The 14,802-nt window shown below is 48.9% G+C and overlaps 6 protein-coding genes across 6 annotated transcripts; 2 read left to right on the top strand and 4 right to left on the bottom strand.

The window, feature by feature from the left end:
- Positions 1 to 1,493: 1,493 nt before the first annotated feature.
- Positions 1,494 to 3,672, top strand: N7473_009203 (uncharacterized protein; the record flags this gene model as incomplete). Its single annotated transcript, XM_057155142.1, has 4 exons — positions 1,494 to 1,651; positions 1,717 to 1,853; positions 1,942 to 2,637; positions 2,723 to 3,672. The coding sequence occupies 4 exons, from the start codon at positions 1,494 to 1,496 to the stop codon at positions 3,670 to 3,672; spliced, it is 1,941 nt and encodes a 646-aa protein (XP_057006272.1).
- A 280-nt stretch (positions 3,673 to 3,952) lies between these two features.
- Positions 3,953 to 5,170, bottom strand: N7473_009202 (FAD-dependent oxidoreductase; the record flags this gene model as incomplete). The annotated part of the gene is made up of 1 exon (XM_057155141.1): positions 3,953 to 5,170. The coding sequence occupies one exon, from the start codon at positions 5,168 to 5,170 to the stop codon at positions 3,953 to 3,955; it is 1,218 nt and encodes a 405-aa protein (XP_057006271.1).
- Positions 5,171 to 5,782: 612 nt separating this feature from the next.
- Positions 5,783 to 6,094, top strand: N7473_009201 (uncharacterized protein; the record flags this gene model as incomplete). The annotated part of the gene is made up of 2 exons (XM_057155140.1): positions 5,783 to 5,793; positions 5,854 to 6,094. The coding sequence occupies 2 exons, from the start codon at positions 5,783 to 5,785 to the stop codon at positions 6,092 to 6,094; spliced, it is 252 nt and encodes an 83-aa protein (XP_057006270.1).
- A 256-nt stretch (positions 6,095 to 6,350) lies between these two features.
- N7473_009200 (putative FAD binding monooxygenase) lies at positions 6,351 to 7,931 on the bottom strand (the record flags this gene model as incomplete). Its single annotated transcript, XM_057155139.1, has 1 exon — positions 6,351 to 7,931. The coding sequence occupies one exon, from the start codon at positions 7,929 to 7,931 to the stop codon at positions 6,351 to 6,353; it is 1,581 nt and encodes a 526-aa protein (XP_057006269.1).
- Positions 7,932 to 8,208: 277 nt separating this feature from the next.
- N7473_009199 (Zn(II)2Cys6 transcription factor) lies at positions 8,209 to 10,759 on the bottom strand. The gene is made up of 4 exons (XM_057155138.1): positions 10,249 to 10,759; positions 10,164 to 10,191; positions 9,646 to 10,107; positions 8,209 to 9,592 (listed from the first exon to the last, which is right to left on the bottom strand). The coding sequence occupies exons 1-4, from the start codon at positions 10,641 to 10,643 to the stop codon at positions 8,372 to 8,374; spliced, it is 2,106 nt and encodes a 701-aa protein (XP_057006268.1). The 5' UTR covers positions 10,644 to 10,759; the 3' UTR covers positions 8,209 to 8,371.
- Positions 10,760 to 11,984: 1,225 nt separating this feature from the next.
- N7473_009198 (Zn(II)2Cys6 transcription factor) lies at positions 11,985 to 14,511 on the bottom strand (the record flags this gene model as incomplete). Its single annotated transcript, XM_057155137.1, has 8 exons — positions 11,985 to 12,471; positions 12,531 to 12,784; positions 12,841 to 13,260; positions 13,316 to 13,632; positions 13,685 to 14,199; positions 14,255 to 14,355; positions 14,419 to 14,442; positions 14,503 to 14,511. The coding sequence occupies 8 exons, from the start codon at positions 14,509 to 14,511 to the stop codon at positions 11,985 to 11,987; spliced, it is 2,127 nt and encodes a 708-aa protein (XP_057006267.1).
- Positions 14,512 to 14,802: the final 291 nt, after the last annotated feature.

Raw genomic sequence — 14,802 nt, 5'->3', positions numbered from 1 at the left:
TCCCTAGTCCAGGTGGGAGTTGATCCAGGTATGATCTTGCGATGGTTCCTCGACAAGGAAAAAATGGATCAACGTAGGCAGAGGAATGAGGGGGGGGGCTCGTGTGATGGATTTCCCATCCTAGTGGTCTTCGAGACCGATATGTCGAGAGGTTGTCAGCGCGATCGTGCTAGTGCATTCGTTGGGCTTTATTAAAACATCCACCACGTTGATCTGTGAAGTCGTTGGCAGGCTCCGCCCGCAAAAAAATTGTGTAGCCCGGTAGGTGTGACAACTTGGCACATTAAGTCAAGAAAAATCGCGGGCACCGACAGTCACTAAGCCCCCCAGACTAGTAGCAATAAGGTCTTCTCCTAACGGCACGGGATGAGATTGCTCCATTTGATTAGCCTAAGGTTTGACTGGAGCAAACTGCGCCCCGTGAGAAAGACGGTCAATGAGCCTCCGATGAAAGGCGCAGAAAAAGAGCCAAGACTACTAGCATTTTCTAGCACTAAACCCCGCACATATCAGGCAAGTTTCCATGCATTTTTTCTGTTTGAATTGTTACACTTCTATGTACAGTGGTAGTTCAAAAGTCTAAAGACCAGAGAGACCCCCTAATAGATATGCTTCCACTTCTTGGTTCTTGAAAGGTCATTCCAAAGGTCGTTTCATACGACTTTCTCGATAGCTTAGGTATCATTATTGCGTCCATCATTCGACTTGTGAATGATAAGATGATTCTGAACCTTGGTCATAGTTTCAAACTTATGAAACCCTACTGTACTACATTTGTACAGCTCATAAATTAGCAGTTTTGGGGTGTCGTTCTAGCAATTCCCTGAAAATCCAATCAAACAACTAACACAGGAGGGCCGGACTTGACGAATGGATCTTCAACAAATCGCTTGACCTTGCTCTCCACAGAATCTCGGACTGGACTTTCTGGAAGGCCGAAAACTAAATTCCTTCTCTCCCAGTCTCGATGAGCCGATCCTTCAAAGTGAAAAGTAAGAACGCCATGCAGACACAGCCACGATGCGCTGTGCAGCCTTGCCAATCAGGAAGGCCGTAAGGTGCCCTGGCCTCGTATTCAACGCCCGAGCATCGACGGGCGCCCCGACAACCATCACGGGGGCATTTCCTGCTTTGGGGGACTTGTTCGACTGCCAGTCGATCGCCCGATGATATCCAATCTAGTCCCTACCGAGGCTCCGAAGCAAGGAAAACTGAGGAATGAGGCTCCTATGGCCTGGTGCTGACCAACCGCCATGCAGGGAGGGACGTGCCGAACGGGCGTAATCATTGGCGATACTCAACCCGGGGAAGACGACAGATCATTACGATTAATCTCGCACCAGAAGCTCTTTGTTTTTCAAACCCCCCAAGTCATCATGCTATGGCAGATTGAGCAGGAAAAAAATTATCTTCAAGATATAACTTATGACCCCCTATATTTACTTCTTCTACCTCGATCCACATCTTAGGGGACAAATGACAAGCAGCTAGCAATGCCAGCAGTCCCCTCCGCTATTGAGCTACTAGGAACTACCCTTGTACATCGCAGCACCAACCTAACTGTCCCCGCTGCCAATGCCACTGAGAAGGTCCTAGAGGTTGTCTGCGCTTGGCCAGTTTCTGGGCAATATGGCCCAGGGACGCGAGTTCTGTATGCCCCCTTTACGTGATGGTTACCAACCCCATTGAGTGAATAGCTTCTGATATGAGCGATAGTTACTATGCTTCGATGGCAGCCTGTATTTTTGCTCGCAAAGCAGAGTGGATTCGCAGCGCTTGTCTAGCTGCAGCACTGCTATTTCCTGCCGTTGCGGCTCTTCATGCAATTGTCCTGGCGACTCTTCATCGAAGCGGTAAGTCACTAGTCCCCGAGGTAGTGATAAAGATAAACTAGCGTGGGTATTGTTCCAGTATTCAGGTCAGGAGCTAACTATCTGGCAGGTGCCGTTGACATGGATGTGTACGGCGCTTTTCAACTGTGCGCAATTGGCATTCTCACCGCACCAGTCACCGTGCGACTCTCCAAGACATATTTCAACAATCCCGGTCGTGACATCATATTCCTGTGGACTGGCCTTCTTCTTGCTGGACTCCTCAGTTTGACCGTGGAGTTTATTCGTTTCGAGGCTACAACCTGCCCGGCTGATGACCCGGCCACGATTGCGTGGAAAAAAACAGGTAAATTCTTCTATAACAGCACCTGCAGCATGACCTGCGGCAATGACGGCCCCTTTTCACCTCTGCGGCAAGGCTCTGCCAACAATATCTACGTAATCCCGGTACCCCAGAAGCTCACATTCAATACGGCGACACTCCTCGCGGCCGCATGCTGCATTCCTGCCATCCTATCACTTGTCTCAACATGGATCAAGATCCTGGAGAAGAATTGGGAGAAATTATCTGGCAAAGATCGGCCCGATGAGAAACCAGATGAGAAACCAGATGAAAAACCCATTGAGGGGACTAATGGAGCAACGCCCAAGCAAATGACTGGAATTGCCAACAGAATACGAGGCTGGTTGACACTGATTGAGATCCCCGTGTTCATTGCAGCGGTACTGGCAATATTGATCAAAGGCGAGATGAACTTCTTCAGTACGCCTGTGTATCATCAGACGGAGCCTATACAGAGTATTGGTATTTATTGCTTCCCCTGTCCGTTAAATTCGGACTCTTATTACCTCATAGAGGCAACAAAACTAACAAGACCTCAACATTCTAGGCCAATGGGCACCGATTGTCGGGACTGGACTTGCTGCGATCGGGTCGTTGTATCTCCTACTGGCGGCCGATATGGAGGCCGAGGAGAAAGAAACTCAGGAACCAGAAACTCAAGTCCCCATTCAGCCAGATGGAAGAGCTAGCATCCAATGTGAAGCATGTACAAGATGCAATCATACCATTCCCAATAAAACCACCGAAGATACCTCGGATTCTCAACGGAGCTCCCAGAGCGAAAGAGAACAGCCCAGCACCGAACTAAACAGAGCGGTGACTGAACCTTCGGTCTCCTCCACAATCCGCCGGGCTACCACAAATCAATCCGGAAAGTCCGTGGACACGGGCGGCAGACGCCAAGTGGCCCGCCTTCTCAACCTGGCGAGTAAACAGCTCGCCGCGAAAGCCCACACTCACATGGAAGATTCCGGATTCAATGCTCAAGAAAAGCTGAAATTCCCTGAAATCCCAGGCGAATTCCTTCGAAATGAGAAATTGTCCGATATCCAGAGGGCTTACAGTAACACGCCACTACCTCGGTCCAGAGCCACCAGCTTTGCTGGTAGTTTTGCGGGTAGCGTTGATTCTGACTCGTCTAATGGCGAGGGGAGCTCAAGAATACTTCAGGGTCCATTCAGACAATTATCGTTGCAAGTTCCGCCTCCTGCACGCACAACGAGTCGTCGGCCACACTCAAATACTCTTCCATCAAGACGAAGCTCCTTTGAATACGCTATTCAGCACGAGGGTGCAATTACACCCAGCATCATATCTGGAGAACCAGGTAGTTCGGCTGAGCTGCCACGGTTGGAACAACAATCTGGACAGCAACCTGCATGTTCCTCACCCACCGGGTTGCAGATAAGCTTGAACACACCTCCCCCGTCTTCTCAACATACAGCACCCCATATTGTCGTCTCTTCAAGTAACCGGGAGGAACCAAAGTCGGATTGAGTTTTTCGATGGCGAACTGCACTACTGCCCTCGTCTGTTGTGAGAAGGCTGGAGGGCTCGGCAAAAGCGAAACTCACTGGCTGTTCTGAAAGCTTGTTATGATGAAACTGCGGGCAGTATGCGTGACAAGTGAAGCAATCTAGGGTGGGCAATGAAGTTACGGGAATCACGGGAATGCATAAATAGGTGTTGTAACAACATAATTTTGGGATCTGAGCACAGCATCAACGGATTCACGATTATTCCATCAAAGCAAGTTTGTACAACCAATAACATGAAATCACTCAATACCAACTCCTGCCAGCCAGCTCTCTGCCATCTCGTCAAAGTTAGGGCTATACAACCAGGCCAGGTCAAATGGCTGAGCATCCAAGTCTAAAGGGGCGGACATGGGATTCTTCGGCATTCTCCGCGCATCAATCTGGGCATTCAGGTCGAGAACCAGGTCAACTCTTTCCTGGCGACCCTTCTGCCACACCTTCAGCCCCTGCTCCAAGTTGTGCTGTTGGCACTTGGAAAGAATCAAGGCGTAGATATACACATCCTCGAAAGCCTGGTTGATACCCTGCCCAGCTGTCGGGGGAATTGCATGCGCCGCATCACCAAGGATCACCACTCGGGAGTGCTTGGACGCCCAAGTATCAAGCTTGGGGACCACATAAAACGGCCAAAGATTGATTCTGTCCAATGGAATGTTGGAAACAGACGACTGCACAATCTCGGGGAAAGTCTCTGATCCCTCTCGCAGGAAATCCACACACCACTGCTTGTCGTTCAAGAGCTTATTCCATCCTTCGCGGCCCAGCTCAGCAGCGCGCTTTTGTTTCCCAATCAGGACTTCAGATCCATCCGGGAGTTGCTTCGCGATAACAAAGGCGCCGTGTTTGGGGTTCATGATTGTCACGGGCATTTCGTATGCATCCGTACCCTTGAGTTGACTTGTCGGAACGGCAGCAGTAACGCCCACCGCATTGGTGAATTGCGGCTCCAGATTTGGATACAAATAATTTCGGACTCGCGAATGAATCCCGTCCGCTCCGACAAGGCAGGCTGCTTGACCGGTCTTTCCATCTTCAAACTCCCAGGTGACTTCGGTCTCGGACTCAGTCAGAATTCTAGTGAATTTCTTGCCGTACTCGATTGGAATGCCCTTCTCTTTGACCGCAGTCAGAAGTGCATCGATCAGCTCATACCGGTAGATTCGCAGTGCGTCGTATTGGTATTTCTCTCGATTTCCAAACTCATAAGAGTCGAGTGGCTTGTCGGTGTAGAAATGGAGGTTGGTGAATTCGAAACCCCGAGGCTTGATCTTTTCGTAGATACCGAGTGCATCGAGAATACGCAGAGCATTGGGGGAGAGCATTATGGCGCCACCGATATCAAGGGAGGCTGAGCGGGCCTCATAGATGGTACATGGAATGGACTGTTTGTGCAGTGAAAGTGCTAATGCGAGGCCTGAAAGGCCTGCACCGATGATTGCAACGTTGTTTGATGCCATTGTATAGTGAGTTTGATGAAATAGACTGTCGGATTGATTGTTTTGTCTTGGTTGGTGGGGATTTGTTTGTAGGAGTTCGTTTGTTTCTATATTGCAAAGTTGATGGGAACTTCAAAGCATTTATAGATACTTTCCTGCCTATTTTCTGTCGGACATCATCATAGTGCCTGAACAAGCCATCCATTCCTGTTGCTATCTCCGAAGACGGTCCGAAATCCGGATCTTCGGATCCGAAACACCAAAACACGGCCCGGAGGCACATGCAGATAAAACCTCCGTAATTACCACTATGACTACTATTAGCACTTTCCGCATCTCTATGCCCACTACGGCCCCCTTCGGAGGATCCTCCCTCTCCTACTAAGGCCTCCGAGGCTCCGCCATCGATAACCTAGTAAGGCTACTAACGGGCCTTTAGGTCGTGGTTTCCCCTTATATTAGGCTTCTGCCTAAGTAGTGGGATGTATTGTTTTATAAAGAGGTAGAAGGCTACGCCGAGCGAGGTAATTCTATAAGTCTACGGGACTATATCCGCGGAATAGGAAGCTATAGACGGAATAGAAAGTCACACCCAGACGTATACATAGTACAAATTTGGCAGGCATGAACCTAATGGGTAGAGAGTATGTCGTGGTGTTAACAGGGCCTTTGATGTTCCTCCTCTTAACAACATTCTCATTCAGTCACCATCGAGTAAAGGATCACCACTATGACCACCATCAGCACTGTTCGCGTCCCCGTGCCCTCTACGGCCCCTTCAGAGGCTCCCCCTCTTCCACCGAGGCCTCCGCTATCGACAACCTGGCAAAGCTGCCACCAGGCCTTCGGGTGGTGATTTTCCTCGCGTTTAGCTTCATCCTAAGTGGTGGGATGTACTATTTCATCAAGAGGCAGAAGGCGAAGCCGAGCAATGGAATTCCGTAAGCTGAGGATAAGATTACTGTTGAAACTAGATTTGCTGACATCTCGTGGCCTAGCCTTGGTGACATGGATCCGGCCATCGAGGCCATGACCACGGCCACCGGAACCCTGAACATGGCCATCCAAGCACAAGTCGTCGTGCGAGTAGTCTCAGCCCATTTTTGCAATTCTTATCTGAAATTGAATAAGGAGAAGAGAATTATCATAACAAAAATTGAAGGAAAACCGTATGCAGGAATAACAGCCAGGCAGGGCATGCCTAGCACAGCAACCCTCTCGTTGAGAAATACTCATCCAACTGGGACCCAAGATCATTGCCTTCGAATATCCCAGCAATGTATTGATCCGGTCGCAGCAAATATGCAGCACCTTTCTTGAATCCATTATTGCCATGCTTGTCGTTCCACTCAAAGATATTTAACTGAATGTGCTTCGTTTTGCACCATTCCTCCAGCTCAGTCCGAGAATCGCCATACACGTGGATCTGCCAGCAGATATCGTGAAGTGTCGAAAAATTATCGCTTTGCTCAGTAGTTACCCATGGCAAACGATCGCCAGGCTGTACCGTTTCCGAGCCTTGCGTTGTTTGATTGAGCATGTTGTTACCTCTGTAGGAGCAGACAAGCTGGGATCCACGTCGGAAAATCTGACTGCGGACAGCCTGAAATCGGGTCACGATTGGGATAAGATAGGGAATGACCCAAGCGCGCAAAATATGGGGGAAAAATCCCGGACTGGTGAGAATTGTGAAGCCGTGGTCTGTTGCCCCGACCACATCTAGCGCGAATGACCGACGCTCAGGCTCATAGGTATCCAGAAGGGCATTCTTTGCTTCTTCTGTCATTGAGGGCTGTTTTATCGCTGTCGCGAGTTTCCATGCCAAGTTTATAGCATCCATGATGCCAGTGTTCATGCCTTGGCCACCCACTGGACTGTGGATATGAGCAGCGTCTCCGACAAGGAAAGCCCTGTTGCTGCGGAACTTCTCTGCCACGCGGTGATGGCTGCGATAGGTGGAGAACCAGTTGACCTTTTGTATTTCGATTTTCGTCGTTTTCTTTATTTCCGGAAGCACATCTTCGAATGTAACTTCGTGGTGAGGCTCCGAGGTATCGGTCTGTTGATTCCCAGCGGTCTTGGGAATTGTCGTTCCTATCAATCGAACATGGCGTTCTTCGACGTAGGGTAGAATCAAATTGAAAGTCTCGTCGACAAAGGTCAAATGAGCTTCGCCGTTAAAAAGAGGGCTCGAGTACTTTTCGGCCACAATATCTGCAATATAGAAGAGCGGCACGTAAGTGTCACCTTCGTATTTTGCCTCGATGCCATGTCGAACCACCGAGTGAGCGCCGTCACATCCAACAATATAGGCAGCTTCGCAGGTAGACTCGTCTCCATTGGCAGATTCTAGAGTTGCCGTGATACTGGAGCCATTATCCACGAACTTTTGAAGTTTCTTTTTCCTCTCGACGAATATACCAAATGAGTTCAGTCGCTTCTCAAGTACGTGTTCATGCTCGTCTTGTGGAAAAGTAAGCAGGTAAGGATAGGGTGTCAACTCCGTGCCAAATTGTCGCAAATTTATATGAGCCCTGTGAGAACCGTTGACCCATACATTGGTAGCAGGTAACTGATATCCACATTCTATCAGTTCATCGGCTAGATCGAGTTGGCGGTATAGCTCCAGAATCCGGGCATGCACAGCGAGCGCTCGCGAGTTGGGCGCGGGGCCCTCTGCCTGGTCGATAATGCGGATTTTGACACCCTGAACATGAAGCCAAAGAGCAAGAACAAGGCCACTTGGCCCTGCTCCTGCGATCAAGACCTCTGTTTCGGGCATTTGTTGAGTTTTGGCAAGACAAAGGTGGATGTTGTCAAGCGCGATCAGATAAGATCTTCGAGAGGAGATACAGCAAGACGTTAAAGTTGGACAGGATGTCAAGGAGACATGTATAGAAATTTTACAGGACACATATCGTCGACAGCAGCGAGGACGTTGTAAGAAATAGGCTACAATGTCTGCGTGTTCAACTCGTGTTCGGGCGGCCTAACCACCGACCCCGAATCGAACAGGGACAAAGATCGGACAAGTTCCCGCCGATCGGCGCGAGTCTCATCAGCCCGATATTGTCGCTCAGCTCAAAGTGTGTCTAACTGTCCCAGTGCAACGCTTATCCTTGTCGTGAGACAGCAAGTTTACCATCAAATAATTCATTGGTCTGGCCTAAACCACCCGATAATACCCGTTATTTGTCCGAAAATTGGTCGCCTTACCACAAATCACACAGACCCCGGCATCAACGTCATGTCGTCCACCAGCGATTCTTGGAACTGATTCAAGAGGTGGTCCCATTCGCTCCAGTCCATCGGGCTATCACCAAGTAGGAAGTCCATACTTTCATTTTCAGTGGCGAATGGGACATTTGAGGCATCTTGACCTGGCTGCTCTTCTGGAATGGGAGTACTATTCGCATCCATTCGGACATTTTCTTCGGCAATCTTTGTTTCTGTGGAGCCATTGGAAGCGCTCAATAGGCTACTCACCACTGTCGGACAAGGTCTTGGTGTGCGGCCGTGCTGGTTACACTCATCAACGTAGGCTCTCCACGCCTTGACAAACAGGTTTTCGAGGGCCTTATGCAGAGGCATCTGTGTTCTTTTACCCATCTGTCGGATATGACGGCCATAGATACTGCCAATAATTTCCCAGACTTTATCTTTTTCCTGTGGGTCGGTTCTGTTTCGCATCTCGGACAACATAAAGATTATAGCATCCCATGGCATGTGATTGACCATGTGCCATGAAAAGCGCTGGACATCGGGGTTTGTTTGAGCATAGTCGGCGTACTCTGCCATCTTCAAGCAATGCCCAAAGATGACATCCTTCTCAGACTGGGGTATTCGAGTACCCGAGCCGTGATATTGGCGAGGATGATGTGCCATCAGTCTGGTATAATGACTAGCCGAGCGTACCATCATCGTGGTAGCAAAATGGAGAGGGATTGACTGATCACAATACCTCAGGAACTTCTGTTCCATGATATCCTCCAGTTCATCAATAGCCTTATCCTTCTCACTCAACGACATTTTCGAAGATGACAGGAAAGCCCACGGAGAACCCGAGCCGCTGGTATCAGCATTCCAGCGACGGAGCCATTTCCCAAACTCACTGCGAGCGAGACAGAAGATCATCTCAGATGGGCCCTCTTTTTCACATGCAGGCTCTGTCATGCGCGGATCAAGGTCGCTGTCGTTCGCGTTCATCGGCGGTTTGGTGTCGGCTGTGTCCACGAATGAACCCGCAGCGACCCCGCAAGCTTGTGCTGACGTTGCGTCTAGAATCATGAGTTGGAACCAAATGCGGCGTCGCATCTCAGTTTCAAAGATTGAAAGCCCATAACCGGAGCCATCTCGATGAATACCGATTCTCTGTGCCATTCGTAATGCAATGCCGCTCAAAGACCAGATCGTATGTGGATCTGAGAATGCTCGCATTGACAACTGGCAGGACACAATCAGTATATGCAGGGTGTTAAAGGAATAATACAACTCACCAGGTATAATATGAAAGCCTGGAGAACCACCGTATTGGATGTACGGAGGAACGCAGCATTTCTAAAGGCCTGCTGTGCTCCGCGCCGGCATCTTGAGAGAAGCTTCTTTTTGCTCTCGCCGAATGCCTTTTCGACATCTCCAGCCTGTAGAGATGTCAAGGCAATGCAATAGATAGAAAACATCAATGTCTCAAATTCTTTGCTGATTTGTTTCAGATCGCTCATAGCTTCTAGGATCTGCTGCTGAACAGTTGGGGCGTGGACGATCTTCGTCAACGGGCTGACTCTCTCGAGAAACGTCTGCCATAGCTTGAATATGTGTAGAGGGTCAGGGTGCAATTCAGCCAGGCTTTCTCTTGTCCCGTGGCTCAGAAGCATAGATGAAACATCCTCTTCGTCTTGAGATGCATTGTCGCTGTTATCATCTGCTGCATCACCCAGGACTTCTGCGGCATCTGGGAGCTATAAACCAAGATTAGAAACGAAATGGAGATGCGAAAAGTGCGAGAGTAACAAACCTCATGGCTCACACTCGTCCAAAGAGTACTGTGCATGTCCGTGTTAGTCAAGTGCTTCCAGTGGGTGGGCCACAAGGTCACTAACTTATCAAGGTACACTGAGTTGCCTTCCCTCATGATCATCCTCCCGGATCCGCTTTGGTTTAGTTCGGCACCATTTGATAAGTTCCTGGCTGGGGATGGGTGTTGCCATGTATTGCCTCCCAAAGAGGCCTCTCTGCTGTTTCTTCGAACTGACTTTTCGCGTTCTTGGGATGCGCCTCTGCTCCCATCGCGCTCCCTCTTGCGACGCCGCGGGGGTGGCGGGGGACGGTAGATACACTCAACATTTGCCTTGGCACAATTTGAGCAAGTTTCTTTGCGATCACATTTGACTTTCCTCCTGTGGCAGACTACGCAGGAGTAGGGTTTCAATGAACCCGACGGCAAGTCCAGGGGCGTCCGGGAAGTGTCTGCGGAATCGTCGCGAAATTGAGCCATCGCTGCATCAGGATGTCAAAGAGAGATGATTACTTCATCTAGAGAGAATCAAAAGCAATCGCATGCACATCAAGGTGAAATGTTTTCCTCGTCTGCTTTGTGGATGACACGAGATGTCCTGCGGCGCGCGATGCTCAAAGGATGTTGAGACCTGAGGTTGCAGGCATCAATGGCAAGATGCTTTGTGCCTAGTTCCTCAGGCCACGAGCCCCAAAGGATCGCCAGCACAGAAAGCCACCAGCCCCACGATGGTGTCGACCCTTGGAATCCACCTTATCAATTACTCGAACTTACAATGGAGTGAAAGCATTAAGAAAAAAAATACAATGTCTCTGGCCACCGTGACTCTTGCTCTACACTTAGGCCACCTTCCGTAGCTTGAAAAGGGGAACCATTTCGCATAATGATCGAAAGAATGAAAAGATAATTAGAGTTGAGCCACTTTGCTACATACATAAACTCAAGAAAATCAAGCCAAGCGATTCAACAGCACCTTATTCTAAGGACAACATAGAAGCTTTGAGCATATATGGCTGTGAGGACTGTTCTTCCGGTTCTCAAAATCAAAATCAGGCTGAAAAAGTCTCTCCTCTTCAGGGGTCAGATTTGAACCCACGAAACCGATTACAACAAGCGCACTCTAGGGTACAATGTCCCCATCCCTTTGTTCGAAGCTGGTGGTTTTTCCTCGAGGAATTGTTCACGTTGAACGGTCTTGGCTAGCTGGATATGAATTTCGATGATTGATTGAGCCCACTTCAGCCACCTGTCATCACGTTTGGCTTTGATGTATCGGTCAAAGAGCTCTTTCTGGGCCTTTCTCCACGTTTTCAAATCTGCAAGCTCTCTTTCTGCAACACTTTTATCGCTTTTCTGTTTCTTCGGAAAAGGCTGAACATTTTGGCGGGAATCTCTAATGGGGGAATTGTACTTCGGTGGCAAGAAAATTTTACGAATGCTTGCGATTCAAAAGACGCTTCGGTGCTAATCGGATTGAGCGTCGGGGCATTTCACCGACCAGTCATACATTGCTAAATCAGGACTAGCTGTGTCCAAGTGAAGTATGGAAGTGTGATAGGCGGATCATTAGTTTTAACATAGTCCACATTGTGCTCCACGATCCCTGCTTCTCCCTTTAGTAACTGTATTCTCATCGGAGCCCTTATGGGAATTCACTCTAAGCGCATTGTAATGGTACCCGTACATGACTCTTCCAAAAAAACTTCGGTAATGTTTTTACCTTCAGTAGGCTACTAAGTGGCATTTCATGTCTAAACAAGAATATGAACATATTATAAGAATCATGTCTCTCTCAGCCTCCATAGTACGGTAATCTGGTATCTACAGCTGCGTCATTGCATTCCACAACTCCGAATCCGCCCATCCCAGCGATGGCTGATTATCAAACAACTCCCAAATCAAACTATCATCCCACCCCTCCACAGACGGAGGCACACCAAACGTCTCGCTGCTAGGCAGTGGACTTGGAAGCGCGTTGTGAACCTGACGAACATCTTGTTGTAGCACATCTGGATAGGCAGATTTCAGCTGGCCAGGGAATCGCCGCTCGATAGGAATATTTCCATTTTGAGAGGCGTTGAATTGCTCAGATGCGCCGGCAGGAGGGTTGGACTTGATCAAAGGCGCACATAGATCAAGGAACTTCGCGAATAATGCGCAAAGCTTGCCGATGGACGCATTTGCTTTGGCGAATTGCCGTAGGTCGTCTGTGATTGTCCTTATCATTTCGTAATCTCTATGATCTGATGTCGCAACGACATTACAGAAGAGGACGAAGAAGGGCGAGAGGGGGACGAGTAACATTGTCCTAGGATTAAAGTCAGTTCACCATCCGGGGATATTTTCACGTGATGACTAGTTACTGACCAGGTGAGGAAATATGGATATGAATCCATAGACATTGCATGGCCGGAGAATGCTTCTTGCAAAGCTCGAAGCGTAGTCAGCGCCTTACGCGCTGCATAAAGGCATTCTTCGCATACCAAGCGAGACTTAAGCACTGATGACCGTGCACGGATGATGGTAGTCAGGATAGAATAGTAGTTGAAGTCCACAGATAGCCACTCGCGTCTCAAGATTCCCCAAGAGGCAGGAAACTCCAATTCCTGACGGCTTCGGTGCTGTGGAAGAGTAGATTAGCGACGGCTTGGACTCGTTGTTAGATCGACCGACCTACCACTTGCAGATTAGAGTGAATTGCATGAGCGCGAGCCACAAGATCAGACAGAGCATTAGCTTTTTCTATACCACCCATCTCTTTCGTGTCGAGCAGGATATTCGGCAAAGTATTTTTTAGATGTGCGAATTCGACGATTCCAGTAATCATCGCCGTGGTAGGCATTTCAGGGTCCAAATGTATCAATCGCGCGGGCTCTACCTTCAGCTCAGGCAACGATGGTGGCCGCAGGAGAAGCAGACTGAGTGTTTTGTCGAAATAGTAGCATGTGTATACACAGGCGTGTATCTCTTCTTCCACATCATTCCGGGGCACGGTGTCAGTTATATTATGATAGTTCAAGGCGATAATGACCTTGGATGCCAGAGCAGTGAACATCCAACAACGCGACATGTTGCCCAGATACTGCATCAACCGTTTCTATCATGTGTTAGTATTGGGCCGGAAACTTCCGATGCTATTGATACCGACTTACGCCAGATAGAAGGGCCTGGAGCAATGGTAGACTTGGAGAAGCTGTTAGCGGAATTGAATTGAGTTCTTCAATCGCTCCAGCCTCGTATTGTTTCTTCAATGTCCTGAAATGAGCCTTCAAGCGCTCGCTAGATATCAAAGGTGCCAATTTTGAAATGCAAGAGAAGGCTTTGATCCACACACTAATCCGATAGAGTTGAAGCACTTGTTCGCTCTCACTGCGTTCCATGATAGCCAACCCCATTCTTTCCAGGGTCTTATCAGAGATATGATCTGGCCAGACGATCGTTCCCTGCGAGTTGGTTTTCTTATCAGGCCCTGCTGCAATGAGTATTTGATTTTCCATGTTCCTTCTTGGAATAGTACCCACCAGGTAGCATCATGTATAGCAGCTCTGGTGTGAGATTTGGACGTGCCAGATTAACCTCAACATCCAGCTCTTCGCAGGCAACAGTTTCTTGACGATGCAAGCCTGGGTTAGACAGTTGTCCGACAAACCTGCGCGCCATTTCTAATGCAGTCCGTCTGTCCTGAGAGAGAGCTGGATTACATTGCAGCTCATTTTCGATGTACTCTCTCGCCTCACTGGCGTGCCGGGTTGACTCTGGAGAGTGGTGTTCAGCATGGCTTTGCGTGTGAATACTCTGTGAGACTCGACGCTTTCTGTCTTGTTGATCAGAGGGACTTATTTCATGAGATACAGGCGCGTAGAATTTTCTCTTGACAGATGCCCTAGCTGCATCGAAATAAGTTGATTGCGGAGACGATGGCGCAGTCGAGGTGCCACCATGATTCGCAGTACTTGATGGAGGCGACGCAGATGTTGCGGTTTCAGCTGTGTTTGACTTTTCCAACTTGGCAAGTCTCTCAGCTAATGCATCAAGACTGTTGGGTTATTTGTTGGTTATCTATTCTCGATGCTTCTTTGGGCGATACGCACCGAGAAACTCGTGGACGATGGACTCTAGCTTGACGAGTGCGAAGACATTCCGCCTTTGCATCGACACAATTCATACATGGATCCTGACGATCGCATTTAACCTGAACAACGAAATATACTCCTTTAGCATGAACTCATCAGTGGAGCCACGAGCTGAGCCTGACCTTTCTCGTGTGACATAAGTCGCACTACTCCTTGGTTAGTTGTGCTTGTCTGGGAAGCGTGGGGGCCGAGGGTGGTGGACTTACAGCGGGCATATTGGAGGCCATTGTTCGGCGATCGGCTTCCGAGCCTATAATGAACCACAATGAATAGCCTCTTGCTGTTGATAGCACGGGAACCCTGTCTCTTGCTTGCGAGTATTGTCCGTAGCCTTGCTGAGTCCATGTTGGAAATGAGTCTATCTGGTGATGCCAGGTTCCTAATCTCTCTCGGAATCCGAAAAGCCGACGGCCGGACGAGTGGGGTTTAGTGGTCGGAGGTTGCCGATGCTCAACAACCATGGAACCCATACAGTAGTACGTATGGAGGTTAGTAAAGACCTGCAT

This window comes from Penicillium subrubescens, assembly GCF_028828155.1.
Source record: "Penicillium subrubescens strain IBT 31985 chromosome Unknown utg000006l_segment0_segment0, whole genome shotgun sequence".
NCBI classification, from domain to species: domain Eukaryota; kingdom Fungi; phylum Ascomycota; class Eurotiomycetes; order Eurotiales; family Aspergillaceae; genus Penicillium; species Penicillium subrubescens.
The sequence above is the reverse complement of the archived record's forward strand: the minus strand, read 5'-3'. Positions and strand labels throughout refer to the sequence as shown.

Excerpts from the sequence above, each read along its gene's own strand:
- N7473_009199 (XM_057155138.1), bottom strand. The coding sequence starts at position 10,643 with ATGGCTCAATTTCGCGACGATTCCGCAGACACTTCCCGGACGCCCCTG. Across the intron at positions 10,108-10,163 it reads GGACGAGTGTGAGCCATGAG|CTCCCAGATGCCGCAGAAGT; the intron begins GTTTGTTACTCT and ends CTTGGTTTATAG. Across the intron at positions 9,593-9,645 it reads AGGCTTTCATATTATACCTG|TTGTCAATGCGAGCATTCTC; the intron begins GTGAGTTGTATT and ends GTGTCCTGCCAG.